Here is a 16,767-nt window from a genome sequence, read left to right on the forward strand (position 1 = left end):
GTACCATTTCCCCCCGCTTTTGCTGGCGCGGGGGGTTTGGTGAGACAGTTACACTCCTCCAGGGGTCCTTCAGGACATGCTGATTTCCCAAGATGATGAGAAACCCTAAAAGTTGTTGGTCAGTTGGGGCAAACGCAGCCAGTTTACCTACTACTACTACTACTACTACTACTACTACTACTACTACTACTACTACCTGGGAGTCGGGCTGCACGTGCCTCCCTCCCTCCCTCGCGACCCCTAGGGAAGGAAAGGTGTTCGTCGTTGATGAGTCGTTGTTGTTGCAGTAGTGTCCCAGTTGCAATACCTGGAGAGGGGGGAGAGGTGCGCGGCAGCTTGTGTGTAGGGGGTATGTACAGGGTGTTCGGGAACGAACGTGTACAGAAGGTGTCAGGAAGGGGAGCATGCATGCGGGTGTGTCTCGGGCTATTTCTACGGGTGGGTGAAACGTCCTCCTTTGTTTGGCAAAATCGGTCCGTGACTCCCGACCCCGCTGCTGCTGCTCGTCGAAGAGGTTTCCTTTGAAAACAGGGTTGACAGGTGTTCTGCATGTTTGGTATGATGTCGCTTGGATGGATGTGTGTGATACTTGGGTCTTTGCATCCGCTCGACACACACACACACACACACACACGCACAGACAGACACACAGACACACGCCTGCCTGGTGTGTGTCGTTCTTTCCATCATCCATATTTTTCTGTTGCATGGTTTGTCATGGTGGTGCTGATTGCATAATCCATTCTAAAGAGCTTTAAGTGGTTGTGATTGGACATCGTGTCGATTGTGGCGGTTGAGCTTCTGTTGGACTACTCAGCGTTGCGCTACGGACCCCCCCCCCACGTGTCGTATTACTGTTGTCACCATGCACCGGTAAATGGTAGGTATAAGTGTCGGTCATTATTATCCAACAACAAACAGGTGCAGCGCGTGTGCGTGTGCAGCAGCGGTTTGCGCCTTTGGTGGCGCAGTTGCAATGCAATGGAGCAGTTTAGCTGGAGAGTTTAGCTAACCCACCCACCATTCGTAATTTTGACTGCATCATGAACTGCCGTACAGTCCTTTTTCGATTGGTTTAGTGCCCAGGAGGATTCGGGATGGCGTTTCTTTCACAGTTGAATCTCGCAGTAACACCAACAACAGCAGCCGACCATACATACATATATACATACATACATGCATGCATATCAACCTTTGACGACTTAACGTCTTTTTCCCGTTTATCCTCAAAAAGAAATCGTTATGTAGACGTGCCTCGTGGTGGATATATCTCTATACATGTTGGCTGGCATCAGAATTTCCGCTCTTTTTGTGGTTGTTCACTTGCGGTTGACCCGGCAATAGACGTGGACAGCAGTTGTGGCAGTTGGACGGGATTGGGCGCATCATGTCACATCTGCACATCGGGGGGTATTATGACCCGCACCGCTGCGGATATGCGAGAGAGGGCAAGGGCGAGAGAGGGCACATCACAGTTCTGTATTTCCTCAACATACTGATGTATACTGTGGGCGTATCACGGGATCTGCCGATATCCGCCGATTGGTCCTTTTCTGAAGTCGTGATATTACACACATAAGCACGTTACAGTAGTAGCAAGGCTTCACACACACACGGAAGAGGTGTGCCTAAGGGGTGCCGAAGGAAATGATTGATGAGAATTTATTGAATGATGTCAATGAAGAGGTACATGGACGTCTGTCTTCATGTTCAACAGGTTCCTAACCCTGCAGCCGAGGCATTGTTTTGATAATACTGCTTTTGTTGGTCTGCAAGGCAAGGTGACGTCTTCCGGTCGGGTCGGCAGTGTCGTGTGCGAGGAAGGTGCGGACGCGTGTCTCTCGTGTGTGGGGGGGGGGAGTAAGGGTAGGGAAAGAGGAGATATCTGTTTATGAGGTTGCTGATAGACCGCCATTAGGAAATGTGATTATAAGAAACGAGTGACGTTCTATAAATATACATTTATGGTGGTGGATCCGATCAGTTCACAGTTTGCGGTGGTGGCCCCGCATAACCCCAACACTTCTGTCTCATAGGCCAACACTACTGGACACTACCTACAACAGGACCTGGGATGAAGGGTGATTGGTTTCTTATAACAGTTCTGGCAGCGGCAGTGTCTGCTGCGGATTCCTGTGGCGCGGAAGTCCCTCTGGCCCATCCTGTCGTAGGTCAGTGGTGGTTATGCGGTTCCACGCCTCGCACCGGAACCCGCTGCAGGTGGTGCAGACATTGTACCACCTTTCATCGGTACCGGATTCTGCTGCAGCGCTCTGCAGCGCTCTTCTTTAAGTTGTATGCGTTGTACAGTTTTAGAGCCTTCAAAGATAGTATGGCAGGCTGTAGATTCTGGTACGGCTTTAACCCATTTGAAATGTATACCTCGCCGGGTACATGATGCAATGCTGGTGTGATTGTGTGATGCGCTGGATGGATGGCTTTTGTGACGCGGGCGCTTCTTGTCGCGAAAGAGCATGAAGGGGGGGGGGGGCAGGTTTGTTAGGGCAGGAGTGCTTAACCATCAGTCTTATCTCTTTTTATCTCGACATGTCATATCGCGGGTCGTTTTGTGCGTTGCGGCTGCTTGGCACCTCGTATGCGATGGCAACTTAGTGGTGATGCCTCGGATGTCTGTCTGTCTGTCTATCTGTCTGGAGACTGATTGATGCTCAGTCCCGCTCAGTCCCTACTCAGTCGATGCTTCCATCTGGGTGCCGTACGGGGGTGCTGTATGTCCGCCGTTCCTTATAGCATGCAGACATGCCGGGGGACTGCGGCGAGCTATGCAGGGGGCAGCTGGGGGGAATAATCTAGTGGGTGGGAGCTCAACTGCAGCAGCTCCACACGTACTCGTTCAGTTGCGTGCAGGCTGCCGGTACGTGCGTATACACCGTACCTCACAAGGCAAACTTATTGAAGCCTTAGAAGCTATATATACATTATAAACCTGTTTAAGCATTTGTTGAGGTGGGGCGGCTGCATACGAGCGAGCGCGACGTTTCGTTGCAGACCTCTAGATCTACGGCCTATCTCGTGCATACAGCACGCACTCCATCTGAACGTCTTTTCAATGCATACCGAAACACACTATATCAGCATAATTTGTTTGCAATGCATCATGTACTCCACATCAGCATGCCTTTTTAATGCATCATAGTTTAGGTTTGTTCCTTTCCTTCATGTGGCCACTGTTCGGTGACGTTTTTGTACGAAACCGTATTGTAAGGGCGTTTTGTCCACATCATCTTTTGGTGCTGGACAGCGCGCGGAAGCTTGTTTGGGAACACTTAATCAGAACGTTGGAAACATTTGTTCGGAACGTTTGCGCCACCAAGGTGGCGGTGTTGGTGGTGGCGGTGTTGGTGGTGGCATGTGGCCGACCTTCTGATCGTCGTGCCCGGAACTTTTGGTCGCGACTTTTGTGCCATCAACATGTACAAACCCTATGCCTGTACCCACACACGCCTGGACACCCTCCCAGCAGCAGCTGGTATCCTATATCTAGCCGCTTTGTTGGCAATGTGCGGATGTGGGAGGAAATTAGTCGTGATCATCGTGATTTCATCATGTTGGTTGGGTTTCATCATGTTGGTTGGGTTTCATCATGTTGGTTGGGTTTCATCATACTTGTCAGTTGGGACACCAGGTAAAAATGTGTGAGTGTTATGTTCTTGCTATCGGTGCATTATTAAGAAGCCGCCGCTTGGCGCTGCAGTGGAATATCATTCACCCCATCAGGTGTCCTTCTAGACGTTTCCCCTATCTTGGGCTTTGAACTGACTGGCTGGTCTTAAAGATCCACCGTGTTGTACCTGAAGAGAAGAGTATGTTGAGGAGTCAAGCAACCTGATCCATGCAAGCTCCCAAGAAGGCCCCCAATCCACACGGATCATAAGGGGGCGGCTTTTGCCCCTGCAGCAAGGAAAATTGTAAGACCATGGATTCACCTCAACGGTTTTGCTATTCTGGATTCATGGCGTGTCGACAGATCCTACACACAACTTCACACAACGTTTTGAATGATATTGTATAGGCAGGACAATATTGTATAGGCAGTACGATATGCTTTCAAATGACGGTACGCCTCAAAGTCGCGCGGTTCGGTGGTGTAAGAGATTTAAGACCACTAGGGCACCCAGGTGCGGTATGCAGTATATGGAATGTTCGGCCAGAAGCGCTTACAGGTACGAGTTGCGGTGATTACTAAAACACATGTACATGGACGTATCTGTGCTGATGTGCCCCGTGCCGTCACGTGGTCCGTCAAGGAAGTGTAAAAAAGGTAAAAATATGCGTTCGACTCCATTTTGCTTGTCACCGTATGAGATAGTGTGATCGCGGCGGCGCGCGCTTCGACTCGAGTTGCTGTATTATTATATTATTATGGGCTCCAGATCTGGACCGCAGGTCTCTTCTCAAGACGGCGACGACGAAGCACGTGGTACACGGCAAAGTCGTGTGGGTTCCCTGGACTGACTGGTGGAGCTGCCTCATGGACTCTAAGTGTTGTAGTGCAGTGCAGTGCAGTGCTACAGGCCCGTGAAGTATGTCTCAGGCCGGCACTGCCCTGACCACGGTATAAGACCGCGCTCCGAACGTGAGTAGAATATGAACTCTCAAACAATCCACGTCCGTCCTGTGAGCAAAGACGATTTCGGTAAGTTTATGGATTTTGGTGAGGCTGTCGTACCAATTCTTGATGTACAGTTCCGGTGAATTCGTACAAACGTTTCCTTGACAGCCATGTCAGTTTCAGAAGATTTCATAATCATAATTGATTCGCATATTTCTTAATAAGCTCATCATTACTGACAGCTATCGCGCTACAACACTAAGGTCATGGTCAGCGTTAAGCCTGATAACATATACAGTGTACTGCTGGAGTACGGACATCCGTCGTACCACGGCATGATGTGCGCAGTGTTTGACTTCCAGGTTGATGCTTGGCGGGCGCACTGCTTGCCGACGAAGCCCGGTGTGCCCGGATGTTATTGGGGACAGACATGTAAGGGGCTTGGAACATGGAAGGTCGCCCGCACCATATGACGCAGAGGTGCACTTATGTCATTACCACGTAGCATTAGGGACGAATAATGTGATGGTGGCTCGTATGGAGGATACATACGCATGCTTATGTGTATAATGTATTATAAGTAAATAATCACACTTTGTGACAAGGTCACCCTAAAAACCCTAAAAAACCCTAAGTCAACCTCAAAAGGAAAAATCTCTTTTGGGCCACAATATTATCTTTATGATTTTCTTTTGTTGTTTAAAAGGAAAAGGCTTATATTATAATTAGCTTTAAAGCATCTGTAATTCCATGTATATATTTACGCGCTGAAAAATCTATGTAACTCCGGTATGGGGTCATGGACTGTTGTTGTTTTTGCCGGGATCATTTGCCGCCGGGATCATTTGCCGCCGGGATCATTCTGTGGCCCTTCGGACGTTCTTTTGTTGCCTTTGTGGAATGTTGGGGTGTTGTCGCGCGGTTGCAAAGGAATGGGTGCAAAGGGATTTAGGCGTTGCCGAGTGGGGGGAAGGGGGAGAGGGAAAAAGGGGAAAGAGAACAGTGCAGGAGGTTCACAAGGCAAAGTGCATGGATGACTGTGGCTGCGGGCCCTTGGGCCCCCTCCCGGCGCGTATGGGGCCCTAGGGTACACCTTTGGAAAATAACAGAGAGTAACAACTTCTGAAGGTGTAGGACCCCCCCCCCAGGCCCCCCCCCCACATCATGGAGAGGGTTTTGAAGGGAGCATCCATCGCGGTGGAGCGCACAGACAGCTACCACATTCCCGGCAGGCTTTGCACGCTTCCCAGGCGGTCTGCGAAAGGCGTAGTGTTCTGAAACTCGGCAGCTGCGAATCGCTAAAGGCTGGTTCCACAGCCCAGACGATGACCTCTTGAAGGGATACGGATTCTGGGCCTCAATCATGTTCAGTGCGGTATCTGTCGAGCCACGCTCGAAAGGCCATGCTCCGTGATTATCAAGGGCCTGGCCCACGCCTAACACAGCACCTGCCAACACTGCACACCGTATGCTCGCGCCTGAGCCCCGTTCATTCACAGGCCCGTACAACAATTCTACAAATCGGCTCCTCGCCGGACTGTATGAGCACCGAGGTAAGGCACGCGGTGACATAAACACATCAATTTTTTTGAGCGTATTCCATCAACGCTGCCTGGCAAGCCAGGCAAATCGGTGCAACTCCACTTTGAAATATTACCACAGTGGTAGTTTTATCCAGTTTTCCAAATTTTACGGATTGTACAGGCAAACGTTTAGGTGTTTTGTTGTTGGGGTGTTACACTGTGGGCGGCTCGCCCCGAGAAAAGGACGAGCACCGGGCGCCCTGACCGGGCCGAAACACAGCGCAGGGGCAGGCGCGCGGCTCTACGTCTGTCTGTTCCTTCGCAAACAGAAATAGAGTTCCGGAAGCCGGCCGGCTTGCAGAAATAGGATCATACTCCGTATTCGAATGTCAAACTATTGCCAAAACGCATTTTCATTCCGTGGCCTTGTAACAGATATTGTACTGGAGGACAAAAATAGACCCGTTCCCGAAACCAGAAATACCCCGTTTGCCAATGTCTGGTTTGGATGGATGGATGGATGTTACAAGCTTAAGCGAGCTCGTACGGCTCAAACGAACCCGGAGGCTCATGAACTTCTTTGACAGCGCCGTCGATAGGGCCGACGTCTGGTCTGGAAAAGAAGTTTGTAGTATGAGTACCGTACAGTACGGCGGAATTTTCTCCATATTTACAGCAGCAAAGTAGCACATAGTCCAATTGTAAGTCTTATATCTCATCAACTAATCCTATTCAGATGGCTGCGTCTCTTACCGTTTAGAAAATCATGGACAGTGCAGTGCGCATGATACCGGTAGTGACGGAGTGACGGAGCTGCGGAACCTTTCGCGCAGGGTTGAGATCCTTTCAGGTAAGGTGGAGACCCTTTCGGGCGAGATGCACACACTATCGGACAGGCACTGACTAACCAAGTTGGAGTGCTAGTCGCCAAGCAGCATAACTCTTCGAAGTGATTTGCTGCAGAAGTGTCCACTTCTTGGTGGCTCTCATCCTGAAGGGGACTACCCGAGAACGGTCACGCAGCTCACGTGGCTTGGAACGAGGCGCTGCCAGACGGTTCAAGTAACATGTGGAACAGGCACAAGCCTCAAAGTCTGCTACATGAATACCAGAAGGACAGCAGAGAAGAGTGCAGCACCGATGAGCAATCATTGAGTTCCAGCACAAGGAGACTAAATTTGGCTCGCTGTTGGGGTATCTTAAACGTGCAATTACATTATGCACAAATGAGCCTTTAATCGGACTCTTGCTATTCATGGTCTGCAGCTGTGAAGCTGCACGCCCAGCACTGCTGCACTGGTCGTCTGTGGACAGCAAGAGGTCGTCTGTGGACAGCAAGAGTCCAACTAAAGGCTCATTTGTGCATAATTTAATTGCATATATGCGATACCCAAGCAACAAGCCAATCTTAGTCTCCTTGCACTGGACCTCGATGATTGCTCAACGTTGGTGCTGCTCTCTTCTCCGCTGTCCTCCTGGTTTTGATGTAGCAGACTTTAAATAGACTTGTGCTTGTTCCATGTGTTCCTTGTCCCGTCTGGCAGCACCTTGTTCCCAGCCACAGTGAGCTGCACCACCTTTCTCTGGTAGTCCCCTTCAGGATGAGAGCCATCAATTGCAAGAAGAGGAACCTTCTGCAGCAAATCACTTTGGTTCACCGAAGAGTTATGCTGCTTGGGGACTAGCACTCCAACTTGGTTAGTCAGTGCCTGTCCTTTGTTTGATAGTGTGTGCATCTCGCCCGATAGGGTCTCCCCCCTGCCTGAAAGGGTCTCAACCTTGCCTGAAAGGGTGTCCACCCTGACTGAAGGGTTCCACAGCTCCATCACAACGGGAATCATGGCCTTGCTCACGGCCTTGTCAATGATTTTCTCAATCTGCTCAACTGTAAGAGATGCAGCCATCTAAACAGGTTGCACTCCCTCACTCATGCCAACTGGGATGCTCTCCCAGCCCCTGGCTAGGCCACGCAGCGGCACAGAAGACTGCAAACCAAGCTAAGCGAGAGCTGCACAACAGGCACCACACCACTCTGGGAAACCTAAACAAGCTATCTGCCCCCACTACACCTGGCCAGCCTAATCATGCACTCTCATCCCTCTTGACTGCCAAAACAAGAACAAGGAGAAAACACCACTGGGGGCAGGGGCTCTACTCAGGGGGCTCCACTACACTCTCCAAAAACCGAGGCAAGGGAAGACCTACCCACATCAGGTACGGCCCCTCAGTAGACTCTCCTAGACAAGGACCCCATGCACCCAGCAAGGCAAGAGATACACGGAGGATCACGGGCCTGAGATGCCACACCACAAAAGCCGAGACATGGTTTCACCAAGAAGACAAACATAACATGGGCACTTGCACACTGGTCCTTCAAGGCCAGCTGCTCACTTATCACAAGTAATGCACACCTCCTGAAGGCGGCCACCACTACCTCACCGGTCCACTCACAACCGAGGCAGAAAACTGGTCTGTATGGCAGTCTTCTCCTGGGGTGGCGGGCGTCTGGGTGCAGCCCAGTGTAAGAGGAGCGCACAGACAGGTATCACATTCCCGGCAGGCTTTGCATGCTTCCCAGGCGGCCTGTGAAAGGCATCGTGTTCTGAAACTCGGCAGCTGCCGATCGCTAAAGGCTGGTTCCACAGCCCAGACGATGACCTCTTGAAGGGATACGGATTCTGGGCCTTAATATGTTCAGTGCAGTATCTGTCGAGCCACGCTCGAAAGGCCATGCTCCGTGATTAGCAAGGGCCTGCCCCATGCCTAACACAGCACCTGCAAACACTGAACACCGTATGCTTGCGCCTGAGCCCCGTTCATTCACAGGCCCGTACAACAATTCTACAAATCGGCTCCTCGCCGGACTGTATGAGCACTGAGGTAAGGCACGCGGTGACATACACACATCAATTTTTCTCTGAGCCTATTCCATCAACACAAGCCAAGTTAAATCGGGGTCTGCGACTCCACTTGAAATATTACCAGAGTGGTACTTTAATCCAGTTTTCCAAATTTTACGCGTAATACAGACAAACGTTTAGGTGTTTTGTAATGGCAGCGGTACCTGCTGGTTTATTTATTATTCATACATTGAAAGTATCAATTCGGGAACCCTGACTGTTGGCTGACAACGGTAAAATGTTCCGACTAGGCAGCAGGAATGCAAAAAGCTCTTTAAGGCAACTTCCAGAAAGACAGGTGATTATTTAAAGCTTGCTATGCACACCTGAAACATTGCATAGAGAGCCACATGTTGCTTGTCAAGCGTGGGCTATTAACATGACGAGCTCGCCATACAAATGCACGGCTTGCAAAAATGATTGCTTATAACATCATAACGTTCAATACTTCTCAAATGTCACCTCATCCCTCAGAACATGGCTGGACGAGCAAGAAAGGCATAAAATGGAAAAGAGCGACCACCATAATCATAAAATAAATATAAAGCAAAATCTTTCATCAGTTCGACTGCAGGCAATATCGGTGCGATGTGGGCTGCACAGGACAAAGTTGCGTCTCGCGAAATCTCTGTCGTGAAATCGTGTACAACGAACATTCCACTCCAACAAAGTCACCTAGGCGCTCCCTCAGCAAATTGTGTAGATACGTCTCCTACACCTTGTGCGCTTTTTGAGGTGTCCTTACTGGTGAATTTCCCCTTGTCTATTTGACCTTCGTTGTAGACCCTGCGAACACGAGTGCGTGTTGGGGACCTGAGCTTACTATCTTACCATAGCGCAGTGGAAAGCGCTATTCTCCTTCATCCAGGTCTAGACATTACTTCAAGGGCGAATGCCAGCGCTGTTTGTCGACGACTCGGCGGCGCGCGCGGAACCTAAGAATTGCCTCTTTATTGGGGCAAAAACGCTAAATACAGACGGCACAAGCTCCCTGTGCGAAGTGAGGCGCTTGGCATGCCGAAATCCTTTTGGATATTCTTTTCAATCGTTATGCTTGAACCCGCCCAAATTGCGGGATTTGCGCCGCTTGCCCTGCTAATATGGTGGTTCACAACTGCTTCATGAACAGGTTCTGGTGGCTGGACAAGTTCTTACAGGCGTCTACGACCCAGCCAGGCGACATCTTACTGTTCCGTGCACAGTGTCTAGCAAGCTCTACGACCAACCAGAAGCCGTAAAAGCCCTCGTATGCCGCTGCTACACCATCGTAGGAGCTGCGACTGAGTTCGTCGCGCTGCTTGCCGCCGAAGGTGGAGCGACGATATTGTTGCCCAGGTAAGGACCTTGCTTACAAACGCTTATCGCGGATCAGCGGAACACCATGCAAGATGTGTAGCGAAATGACCCTACCCTCTTATACGTTCCACGTGCCTTTGCGTTGCCTTTGGGCGACCCTAGCCTCGATTAAGGAACGACGACTGAAGAACTCCTCGTTTCCTTTCCGTACCCAATCCTACCGTAACAGAGAGGGTGCTTCTAACGCGAGTGAGATCCGCGTCCGTGCGGATACCGCGGACGACGAAGTGGCTGTCACCGCGGAAAACTCCGTTGCTTTTGCACATGGCCCGGACCCCTACATCGCTCTGCAAGATGCTGTCCGATTGCTGGCCAAAAAAGCAGGTTCGTTGTTTATCACAGCGGACTTTTTGCATGTTCATAGCCAGTCATGAGTCCCCTTGGCCCTTTACCCCGACAGGTGCCCAGTTCAAGGACGTCCAGGCTTACGTCCTGCCAGTGCTGGACGCTGCAAACCGGCTGAGGTTCGACGCGCCACTGGCTCCTTTGAAATCCTCTGCAATGCTTTCAAGCTCTGCGTCCCTCACAGCAATGCTGGAGCAGCAGCTGCACGAGGGTATCCTGGTGCAGGTCGGTACAACGCAGATTAGCGCGATTACTGGAGAACTATGTGGGTTGTGTGTACTGCACCTGCTAGCAATGGTATTTTCTATGTCAACGATGCTGTCGTGCAAAAGAAGGGTTCCAGCGTTTTTTTCAGGCGTGCTGTCCTTCCCCAGCTCTGACGCCTTGACGGCTTGGGTCTGTTATTGCATCGCGGTGATGTATGCTTCTTCTTCTGGCGCATTCTGTGCCAATCACTGATGGTGCCTCGCTTCTGCTTGCTTGTCTTGCAGGCGGGGCCCGGGTGCCCTGCGAAGCCGCTGCTGCAGGCGCCTTGTCTACGCGTCTGCCAAGGGTTGGGTCTACGCTACTCCGGCATGTGGGTTTAGTTCGCTTTGGGTTTTGGAGGAGCTTGGGGGGATACATTAGGGGCTTCCTGATTAGGAGCCTCAGCGCATTAGGAGATTGTGCTGAAGGGCAGCAGCTAATTTGTTTGCTAGAGCCAATGGACCAGTTTATTATACCGTTGTGTTGACTTTAAATACGTGTTAACTTTTAATACGAACCTACCTACGGCCTAAGGTAGGCTAATGAAGATCAGGGATGTGGGTCACGGCAGGACTTGTTGCGCGCTCGCGCACGCATGACTTCGGTTGCTTCTTGGATATCGTGCGAACAAGGAAAACACCCGCGCGCATTTTTGCATGGCTTTAGCCGTCATCCTGCTACGTAGGCCATATCTTTACAACATGCAGCACGCATTATGGGCTCCCGAAAGTATGACTTCCAAATGCATGCCTGTCTATTATGTGTGCAGGAGCGTGGTTTACGGCACTGCCACTGGGCAGGTCCTGGCGGTGATGGAGACGGCGGCGGCGCTGAAAATGGCTCCTGTGGGCGGACTCCGTCCCTGGGGATCGACCGTCTCGCTTGGTCGCCTCTGCAGCGGCGCTGACTCGCCGTCGGCTGTCTCAGCGGGCGCTTCAGCAGCCACATCGACCACCCCGTCCCCCAACCTGTCACGCGCTAACAGCAGTCACGGCGATGCAGCGGTTGTGGACGCACTCGAGTCGCTGACCATCAACCCGCCGGTTGCAAGTACGCCGCGCCCAACGACGTTGGTGCTGTCTGGTCGCAGCATAACCGCTGCGCCGATTATCAATGTGCAGGCGGCGGCACCGCTTGCGTCTGGGAACTGTAACGATGGCAGCCGTGCTGGTGGTCTCGTGGCTAGTTCAACCACACCGACTGGTGCCCCTGCACAAGTCCTTGCGAGCTTTGCGTTGCTGGGGTTCAAGACGGCGGGCGGCCGCATAGCCGCCGTGCAACGCTGCCGCATCATGCCAGCTGCCGCCGTCCTGTCTACCTTGGCTCGTCCTGATGAAACCGCTGCCGCCACAGCCAGCGTCCTTGGTCTTGGTATTGTCATTCAGGTGGAAGTTTCCAGCACTACCTCGGGCGCGCTGCTGCTGTTCATCGAGGGTTCTGAAGCGGATGAGTTTGATGCGGAGGTCCCGGCGGCTGGACCTGTGCGGCGTGTGCTATCGCAGGGTAAAGAGGCGCGCTGGCGCTACAACGCAGGCAGCATCCTGTGTGTGGAGCTGCCTGCGGTGTCAGGTGCCCAGCGTGAGGTACAGATCTTTCTGTAAATCAGCCCTAGCACTCCAAATTGATGTGCTCTAATGGGCAACGAGGGGTTCGAGGGCCCTTTCACTCCATTTGTTTAACAACCTTTGCTGACTCTTTGCTGGCTATCCACTATTGCTTTTGAGGGGTGCTTCAGGTACCGCTTATCGTAGTTCATCGTCGTAGCAGTTAAGCGCTGTTCGGAATTTCGGGGTTGAATTAGGGGATTTGCAAGGCCTGGAGTGATGTCGCTGTCCTGTGTGAGGATGTATGGTCCGTGTGGCAAGGGGGCGAATGTAGAAGGTTATATTGGATTGCGGGATGCAAGCTGCACACACAGGATGAGGCCGCGCCTGGCTTCTTATCGTATCCATCATCTGAAAATATACAGCAGGTGCCCGTCGTCGTTAACTTGGGGTTTTCAACAATTATGAGGAAAGAATCTACCCATTATTTGGCACTTCCTATTAGCGTTTGTGTGTGAGCGGTCGCCGAGCTGGTGAAGCTGTGTCCCCAGGGTGGTTTTGTAGCCACACCAGGGGAGTGAAATTTGAGGGAGTGAGGCCTACATGCCACATACAAACATGCAAGAATAAAATTCGATATCTGTCTTTGTTTAGGTTTTGTTTTCAGGTGAGTGGACCCGTTCCGAGTAACCTATTCGTAATTTGCAGCAGACTTGTGTGCAAGTATTCTGTTTTTTCACTTGCGGTTCTGCCGTTCTGTTAGCTGCACATAATCCTCATTTTCCATGGGCACTGACAGGACTGCTCTATGGTGTTGTGGGGCAAGAAATTCGTTTCGGGGATTGCGTCTTTTTAAGGACGGGCTGGCGCTGGTTGCGAGAGGGATGGCAGGAAAACGTATAGAAGGTTTATTGTACGTTATCTGGGCCTATAGTTTGTGTACTGATCGTGCTTGGATGCCAATAAGCATTGGCTTCAGAAGATCGTGTTGTGCAAGCTGTTGTTTTCTGATAGCACCTCGGTCTGTGCGCGGCATCTGTGCTTCCTGCCGAGCTTTGCTTTGAAGATGAGAGAGGAGATGAGCTGATAGCGGGCGATGTTTTCGTTCGGCATGCCTATGTGCATGCCATAAGAGGGAAATCATTTTTGCGGTGCACCCAACTCTGCATGGGTGTCATGCAGCACATCCCTTGCGTTTGGGCATATGAGGAATTTTAGTTTGAAGGGTAACATTGGGTGCATGTTAAGATGCATTCATATGAAAAATCCCTCGTCCGGGGACTGGAGATAATGTCCTCTTATCATGGTTTGTCTGTCAGTTCCTCTCCCGACGCACCCGCGCTCCGTTGGATGGTCGTTTGAACAGGCGTGCCCGATTTCTAAGGTTGGCTAATACAGCTGCTACAGGCACAGCCAACGTTTTTGAAGTTCTGAGCATGAAGATGATGGTTTTCAGTTCTTTTACCATGGATTTCTGTGTGCAAGTGAAATGGGAATTTGTTTTGTGATTTTTTTGGTCAAGTGAAACAGCGAGAAAATACTTTGGAGTAAGGTTGGATACTGAACCGCTTGCCGGTATAGACGTGTGTATTCTGGATTTCCAAATATGTAACAGTCCGTCGTACTCTCCCAGCGACCCGTGACAGCATCTAAATGACAGCCTAGGGCAAAGTACGCTCCTCAAGAGGCAACAGAGGCAACGCATTATGTACTCTAGTACTCTAGTACCAACCGCTGCACACCACAAGCATCTGCATAGATGTGGCCGGGCCAATGGCGGCGTTTTCCGTGCAGTCAGTTGCCGGCGCCCAGCTCCCCAAATCCCAACAACTTATCGAGAATGTGTCAGCTGTGTGTGTACCCTTACCATGCATATGGAATACTTATCTCTTCTTAACTGACTACGTAACCGTTTCTATTCATATCAATACCAACAATAATGTAGCGTTTCCGCATCTTTGCGCCCGGGCCCCACCCTCGCCTGCGTTCAATCAGCTTCGCCGTACGTATTGTTGCACCGCCCTGCCACCAATCAAAGAACTCCTGCCAGAAGCTTCCCGACAGCTCCCCGACCTTCCCTCCCCAGCTTCCGATCGCAGTGACCCAGCACCTGTCTCCCTCCCTGGACAGCTCAGCAGCAAAAGAATAACAGAACCTTTAAAGTCCTCCTGTCCTCTGATCCTTTACTGGAAATCCCGCAATCCGCACTAGAGGACACCGGCATAACAACACACGATTCAACAGATCGGCACAACTCAATGCATAACTAGCTAGCGCAAAACATGGAAAGAATAAATGCGTTGAGAATAGCGAGGTTGAAAAGGCAACACGACAGATGCATTGCTCCCATCTGTCACCAACACTGGACACAGCAAAACCCTCCCCCCCACACCCACACACGACGGTGGGTGGGGCCATTGGGGCCACTATTCGCTCCATTCCATCCCCGACACTTTACGTTTTGCCCTTTTTAAGCTTTTGCCACCGGCCTGACTTCAAATTACCCTCCTAGCAGTGATTTGTGCCTAACCCACCATCATAGCGCTCCCCGGCATCGTCCCAAGATTCAAAGCCATGATTTTTTAATTTTGAATCGTCAAATCAAATGTCTCAAATAAATTTCCATGTTCGGCTTCTTCGTGCAAGCAGGCCATTGTGACCGGCCAGGGCCCCATTCATCTTCCTACTCTGCCCTGCCGCAACCGGAATACAAGGCAAGCTAGGCTCTCACCGCCGCAACCCGCAACCCCCAACTACCAACCGCTACTTCTGTCCCCCTCACTCCCCTCATCATCCCGTCCACAGCCCCACAACGCAAGCCGTTGCCAAGTACGCCAAATACCAGCCCCGCGCAAACAAGTAAAAACGCTCCGGCAGCGACCCATGGTTCATCAGCCCCGCCGCCGCCACCGCCAAATTATACATAACCAAGAAACCGCAACCCAGCGCCACCTCGGGCCGCAAAACCACTCTCACATGCGTTTGGGAACTTTGTGCGAGGTACGACCCGAAACCCAGCGCCAAGGACGTCAGCATGTTGAACAGCGGCCCGGCGAAGCAAGCGGTCAGCGCCATGGTCGGCTTGCCTCGACGGGCCATGGCGGGGTTGCCGAAAAAGTCGCCCAGGCTGTTGCCCCAGGCGAGCAAGGTAAGGCCCATGACAGATGCGGGTAGCCTAAGCAGGCTCGCCAACAGCGAAATTACACCCACCACCTCAGACGCCAAAAGATCTATCCAGATAATCCCCATGAAAAACCCAAAGACGGCGAAGAACGCCGGGCCGAAGGCGAAGCTGGTGCCCAAGTCCCAGTCCGGCAGAGCGTCTTCCTCGCCCGCGGTAAAGTACGCCACAGCCGCCGCCAGTACGGCGCCCACAGTGAGAGCGAGTACGGCAGCTAGCAGCTGCAAGCGCCAAGCCGCTGGCGCCATGTAGAAAGCGACCAGCAGCGGCCCACCCAGGCAGGTCGCGATGAGCCAGCGGCGGCTGTAGGTCGCCGGGTCGACGAAGGGGATGCTGAAGCGCAGGGCGGCGTAGAAGGGGAGCAGCACGGGGAAGGTGACGGTGCGCCAGCGGCGGCGGAGGCTGTCCACGGGGAGCTCCTCCCACTCGGCGCTGTTGCCTGCAAAGTCCACTCATGTGTGTTCGTGTGTATGTGTGCGTGTGCGTGTTCGAGTTCGTGTGTGTGTTGTGTGTTGTGTCGGGGAGGAGGGAGAGGGAGGGGGAAAGACGAACCACGAGGAAGGAGAGAGGGGGGGGAGGGCGGGAAGTTAAAAATTAGTTGGGAGGAAACGGCGACACTCGAACAAGTGTAGCAACTTCAAGATAGACACATACATACAGACACACACAAAACAAAACAATACTGACTGATACGCGTTTGAAACCGTTTCGCAGACCATTTCAAGACCAACTCACCGACGGTAAGCTCGTACTGCAGCTTACTCCAGCACCCGCGGCGCCGTTCGCCTGCACGACTGTTGGGACGACCTGTCGACTCCAGCACCAACACGCTTCGCAAGCCCGATGATGATGGACCCGCCACCGCAGCCGTCAGCCCTCCTCCTCCGTCCTCCTCCACGGGACACTCCCCCTCCTCAAAGGCCGCGTGCCGCCGCCGCCGCCGCCGCTGGGACTCCAACAGCCCTTCCTCTGCGTCGTCGTCGTTATCACTGTACGACTCCGTACCGTAGTCCGTCGACGCATCTTCGTCCGCCCCGCGCCTGGGGAACCCCGGGACATGAACCTCCCCCGGCGGCGAAGGCGGCGGCGGCGGCGGCGC

The 16,767-nt window shown here is 52.1% G+C and overlaps 2 protein-coding genes across 2 annotated transcripts in view; one reads left to right on the top strand and one right to left on the bottom strand.

Moving 5' to 3' along the window:
- Nucleotides 1–4,072: 4,072 nt before the first annotated feature.
- VOLCADRAFT_93617 (uncharacterized protein) lies at nucleotides 4,073–12,544 on the top strand (the record flags this gene model as incomplete). Its single annotated transcript, XM_002952782.1, has 9 exons — nucleotides 4,073–4,139; nucleotides 6,073–6,126; nucleotides 6,930–6,946; nucleotides 8,923–8,976; nucleotides 10,126–10,331; nucleotides 10,522–10,676; nucleotides 10,753–10,922; nucleotides 11,189–11,274; nucleotides 11,713–12,544. 9 exons carry the CDS (start codon nucleotides 4,073–4,075, stop codon nucleotides 12,542–12,544), a joined length of 1,641 nt encoding a protein of 546 aa, XP_002952828.1.
- Nucleotides 12,545–15,277: 2,733 nt separating this feature from the next.
- VOLCADRAFT_93618 (uncharacterized protein) overlaps nucleotides 15,278–16,767 on the bottom strand; it is a gene marked incomplete at both ends in the record, with an annotated part of 8,033 nt that continues 6,543 nt past the window's right edge. The window contains 2 exons of the mRNA XM_002952859.1: nucleotides 15,278–16,107; nucleotides 16,404–16,708. Of these exons, the coding sequence (XP_002952905.1) occupies nucleotides 15,278–16,107; nucleotides 16,404–16,708 (1,135 nt within the window). The remainder of the gene's footprint in view (nucleotides 16,108–16,403; nucleotides 16,709–16,767) is intronic.

The sequence above is a fragment of the Volvox carteri genome (genome assembly GCF_000143455.1).
Source record: "Volvox carteri f. nagariensis unplaced genomic scaffold VOLCAscaffold_32, whole genome shotgun sequence".
NCBI lineage: Eukaryota > Viridiplantae > Chlorophyta > Chlorophyceae > Chlamydomonadales > Volvocaceae > Volvox > Volvox carteri.